This window comes from Galeopterus variegatus, unplaced genomic scaffold (genome assembly GCF_000696425.1).
Source record: "Galeopterus variegatus unplaced genomic scaffold, G_variegatus-3.0.2 Scaffold7785, whole genome shotgun sequence".
NCBI classification, from domain to species: Eukaryota; Metazoa; Chordata; class Mammalia; order Dermoptera; family Cynocephalidae; genus Galeopterus; species Galeopterus variegatus.
Genome location: NW_007733896.1, coordinates 67,179 through 72,778, shown reverse-complemented (window position 1 = coordinate 72,778; position 5,600 = coordinate 67,179). Strand labels below are relative to the sequence as shown.

The 5,600-nt window shown below is 37.8% G+C and overlaps 1 protein-coding gene across 1 annotated transcript in view; it reads left to right on the top strand.

Annotated features, from left to right (window-relative positions):
- The first annotated feature begins 159 nt into the window (after positions 1-159).
- Positions 160-5,600, top strand: part of GTF3C3 (general transcription factor IIIC, polypeptide 3, 102kDa) — a 32,477-nt gene continuing 27,036 nt past the window's right edge. Inside the window, exons 1-3 of the mRNA XM_008592333.1 lie at positions 160-261; positions 1,359-1,467; positions 4,776-4,957. Coding sequence (XP_008590555.1) covers positions 160-261; positions 1,359-1,467; positions 4,776-4,957 — 393 coding nt within the window. The remainder of the gene's footprint in view (positions 262-1,358; positions 1,468-4,775; positions 4,958-5,600) is intronic.

Sequence of the window (5,600 nt, the reverse complement as noted above, 5' to 3'; positions counted from 1 at the left end):
CGGAACCCGAACGCGGCGGTTGCGGCGCCGGCCGGGCGGGTTTCCCGGGAGGACGCGGCGTCCCTTCTTGACTGCCCCGGCGCGAGGTAGAGAGCGGGAGGCCCTGCTTTTCCGGTTCTTTGTCCCGTTCCAGGGGCTGCAGAGACGGACCCTGCAGACATGTCGGGGTTCAGCCCGGAACTCATCGACTACCTGGAAGGGAAAATCTCCTTTGAGGAGTTCGAAAGGCGGAGAGAAGAGAGAAAAACCCGCGAGAAGAAAGTGAGGAGATAACAGGCCAGGATTTCCTCCACTCTTGTCGCCCTGTACACTTACAGAGAAGCGGGGGACCCAGAGTCCACTTTTGCTGCAATGGGACGGGCCGGGAACTCCCAGCAGCTTCTTCCCCTTCTTACCTCCGTCCTGGTTCTCACTCCTCATCCCTCTACTAAGCTCTTCTTAAAAACATTTTCACTCACCGAAAAGCTTTTGTCTCCGTGGCAAGCCCCCTTCCCCCCCCCCTTTTTTTTTTGCCTAATACTAAATTTTTATTTGAGGGTAGCTTACCGCTAATAGGTTAAATGGGGGATTAGTAGTCAGTACCTGGTTCTAGTCCTAGCTTTGTCACTAAGTCGTCTTGTGACCGTGCGTGCGTAACTAACCTCCCTTCTTTAGGCCTCAGTTTCTCTACTTCTAAACCGGAGGGGTTCAGCTCCCGTTTTTGAGGAGTCTCTCACTTGTATGGTGTAATTTTCCACAAGAAAAATGAACTTAATTATCCGAAAACAAGGACATCTTCATTCATTTTTTTTTTTGAACTTATTAAGAAATATTTGAATTTTGAATATCTTCTCACTTCTTCGAAGTCCAAGGGAAAATAAAAGTAATTGAACCTTTTGGAGTTAGCTGGAGGATTCTTTCCTAATTCATGTGACTAGAAGTGCCCCATCCCTACATTTAAAGTGTCAGGATATAAGGGGCTAGCGGTTAGCTGAGTTTGTTAGAGCGCCGTGTTACAACTCCAAGGTCGAGGGTTTGGATTCCCTCACTAACCAGCTGCCAAAAATCAATAAGTGTTAGGATATAATGTGTAGATTTATGATATTAAGGTATTTAATTTTTTTTTTACAAATGACTGATTCAGACGAAAGACCAAAATACTTTGAAATACTTCGAGAATATTCAAATTTTAGTTCCACATACTATGGGTGTGTGCAGAGCTCAGGTTTTATAGAAATATAAAATAAGGCAAATGCCCTCTTCCATAAATTGCCCACCCTTAGTCACAAAACAACTTAGCAAAGCTAGGATTAGAACCACATACTCTGGAGAGAGCTAAATCTGCATTAGTTTTTGGAATAATTAATTTTTAATCACAGAGTCTTCAGGAAAAAGGAAAGTTATCTGAAGAAAATCCAGATGATTCTGAAGTTCCAACATCATCAGGAATTGACTCTACCAAATCCCAGGACAAAGATGTCAATGAAGGTATGTTAAGATCATTTGCTACCTGCATTAAATGTTAAAAGTATCTAGCAAAGTAATTTAGTGAAAACATTATTTTTTCATCACAATGATATTCTGTTGCTGATTACCTGGTTTATCAGGAACATAATGCTTCGTATATAGTAGGTGCTCAGTAGGTATTTGTTGAGTTATTAAATATGGTGATGCTGTTTTTGTGAGTTCTGGTATTGGAAAAATGTTTCAAATTGACATTAGTATTTGTTTGGGAGCCTTTTTAGAATCATAATTTTTTAAATTGGCCCTCTTGGTTGGTGACTAATTACTTCCAGATTATACTTTCCCAAATTATAATGAATTATACTTCTATACAAAGTGGCTTCCAAATCACTGTTTAATTATAGGGAAATAATATAGAAATGTCAGAGGCCAGTTGGCTATGGGACTTCACACATAGTGTAGGTATCTTGTTATAATGCCTCAGTCTAGGATCCAGTCCTGAGATCTGCATGTCCAGATATTAAATTTGGTTAGTGCACCCCAAATAATTAAACTCATTAGAGCCTAATTGATGAACTAGTATGCAAATGTATTAATTTCTAGTGGTTGAAACACCTTTCTAGTGATCAGATGTTAAGTTACCTGGCTGCTGAACTGTCAGCTAGAATGTAGTTTCATGTATAGGGTCCAATTGAGAACTAAACCAAACTTTATATTCTGGGGGTTAGAGGTAGAGGCTGGCTCTTTTCCCTCTAAATAAATAAGCCTTTACATAGAACACACATTCATAGGATGGACAGAAAACAAACAAGCTTTACATTCCCACCTCCCTGGACCAAGTGGGGAAGAAGGGACAATGAGGAGGGAAAATTGGGATTACTGTTTCTTTCTTTGCCAGGCAGGTAGGGTGGAAAAGGGGACTGAGGTTGTTCTGAATTTATGGGTCCTTTCTTATCTGCTTAGAGGAGGAGCTTCTCTCCCATTATCAGGTCTTTGAGGTACAATTGGGTACCTGTCAGTCTTGTTGCCTAACGCTGCCCCCCCAAGAGCTGGCCATCAGGCCCTCCCTCAAAAAGGGGTCAACTGAGTCCAGTTCTGGCTCATCTTGAGCAGTCAGGCACACGAGGACTGGCTGGCCTAAACTCAGATAATCCCATCAGTCCTTTTAAGATATAAAGCTCTCAATTTCCTTGGAAAGAATTGTCCCAGAACTCTACCAAGACTCTCGTTGAGTGTGTGCAGAAGAAAGAGTCAATTTTGAGTAAGCTTTGGCAAGGTCTGCTAATTGGGATATATGGCCACTAGGGTCATTGTCTTCCTCCTGGACATTGCAAATACTAAATTCTTGCTCTTGAGCTCCTTTCCTACACACCACTCAGATAGGGTCTTTTAATTTCATTTTCAATTCATTGTTGCTGATATTTAAAACTACAATTAACTTTTATATATTGACCTTATGTCCAGCAACCTTGCTAAATTCATGTATAGTTGGTTCTCTGTATCTGCAGGTACCATGTCTGTGGATTTAACCAATTGTGGATTGAAAATATTTGGGGGAAAAAATAATACAACAATAAAAAAAATACAGATATAAAAAACCCATACAGTGTAACAACTATTTACATAGCATTTACATTGTATTAGGTATTATAAGTAATCTAGAGATGATTTAAAGTACACAGAATGATGTATGTAGGTTATCTGCAAATACAATTCCATTTTATACAAGGGACTCGAGGTTCTGCAGATTTTGGTATCTGAGGGGGGTCCTGGAACCAATCCCTGGCAGATTCCAAGGGATGACTGTATTCTGACAGTTTGTATGCAGATTATTTTGGATCTTCTACATACATAATCATGTCCTCTGTGAGTATGATAATTGCATTTTTTCCTTGCCACCTTTATGCCTTTTATTTCTCTTATTGCATTGGCTAGGATCTCCAGTAAAATGTAGAATGGAAGTGGTGATAGCAGGCATCTTTGTCTTATGTCTAGTAACTTTCAATAATTTACCATTAACTTGTTTGAGGACAATTTTTTTGTAGATACTCTTCATCAGATTAAAGATATTCCCTTTCATATCTAGTTGACTGAGAATTTTTACGGGGAATGGGTGTTGGATTTTATTAGATGCTTTTATCTAGAAGATCTTATGATTTTTCTCCTTTTCAGTTCCTGTGATAAATTTTACACATTTCTTTTCATCTTTATTTTGGATATTTAAAATCCTTGAATATGATTCTTATGACTTCATAAAAATAATTACTTATTTGTTGCTCAGAATATGTGGCTTTCAAAATCTTCCTTAAACATTGCTCATCTCATTTATCCAGCATCTTTGGGATGTAAAGTATTTCACGTAAGTGAATAAACTTAAGGGTTTTTAAACACAAATATATATAAATTATTGTATTGGATTTTTTCTAAAATATGTTACATGTCTCTGCTTTATTTAACAGAAAATTGGCTTCTGAACTTAACCTTTTCCTGATCATTCAAGATCATTATTATGAACATACAAAAATCATTGTATTGTAGTGATATCCTAAGATATAAATGAAGTATGTCATGTTATTTTGTTTCTGAAATAATAATGTTATTTAATACTAATAGTAGCATTTAGTGAGATGTTACTATATGCTGGGCATTATTCTAGGCATATATGAGGGTACTTCAAAAGTTCATGGAAAGATTTGTATTATCTTTTAATTCAGATTTTCCACGAATTTTTTAAATTGCCCTCTTATATGTATGTGTATATACACACTCATTTTGTCCTCAGAGAAACTCTGTAAAGCAGACATTATTATTAACAAATGAGGAAACTGAGATACAGAGAGCTTCAGTAATTTTCCCAAAGTTATGCAGCTAGTGTTAGATGGAGAAAAAGTTTGAAACCAGACAGGTTGGCTCCAGAGTCCTCAGATTTAACCACTATGCTATACCACCTAGGTTCCGTATCACCAAGCTTGTTTATTTCTTTGATCTATATCTTATAATTCTTTTATTTTCTTTTTCTGCTCTGCTTTTAACTATTACCGTATGTGTTTCGGATTTTCCACTTAATTTTGCCTGTATATCTGGATGAAGCCTGAAGGATGAGTCAACCATTCCTACAGAGTACAGTGGTACAGTACATGGCTTCATGACAGCTTTCTTCTTTGGGTTGTTTTTTTTTTTGAGGGTTTCATTTACTATTTTTTACTTTCAAGTGTGGTGTTACTGAGGTACAATCTATACGCCAGAAAATATTTTTTCTTTTTTCTTTTTTGACCACTGAGTGTTTTGAATTTTTTTTTTTTTTTGCGCTACTCCAATGTTTCTTCCCTCAGGAGAAACATCAGACGGAGTGAGTAAGTCAGTTCACAAGGTCTTTGCTTCCATGCTTGGAGAGATTGAAGATGATGAGGAGGAAGAAGAGGAGGAGGAGGAAGAAACACCTGAGCAACCCACTGCAGGCGATGTATTTGTATTGGAGATGGTTCTCAATCGTGAAACCAAGAAGATGATGAAAGTAAATTGTTACTTATTTGGTATTTATAAACAGAATGTAAGAAAGCGATTTAGTAATTGAAAAAGAAATCTTTCCATTATACCTGGGAAACAATTCAAACTATAAGAAAGAAAATGCTGTGAGACAACTACTGTCATTCATTTCTTATGTTTCCTTTTACAGAATTTTTATATAAAACTGTTATATTGTCACGGACTGTAGTTTTGCTATTAAAAGGTCTGTTCTATACTATAACTTAATATTTTTTTAACCAAGTTCATTCTGAGTGAATAAATTTGAAAGAAGGAAAATATAGTACATTATATCGTAATAAGTCTCCTGGCATATAAACCCATTTTGCAGCATCTGGTTCTACTTTTGTTATTATTCTAATTAGTAAGTTAGTAATTTCTGACCGTTTGGTTTTTGCTTTCTTTATGTATTTTACTGTGCTTTGAACTTTCTACTGTAGTTTTTTTTTTTTTTTGTCTTTTATCTTTTTTCCGTGTCCGGCAACGGATCGCAACCCTCAGTGTTGCCCCCGTACCGGACCGGGGACCGGCAACGGGACCGCAAGCCTCGGCGTTGCTCCCACACCTCGCTCAGCCAGTGAGTGGGCCGGTCTGTATGTGGGATCCGAACCCTTGGCGGGAGCACCACCGCA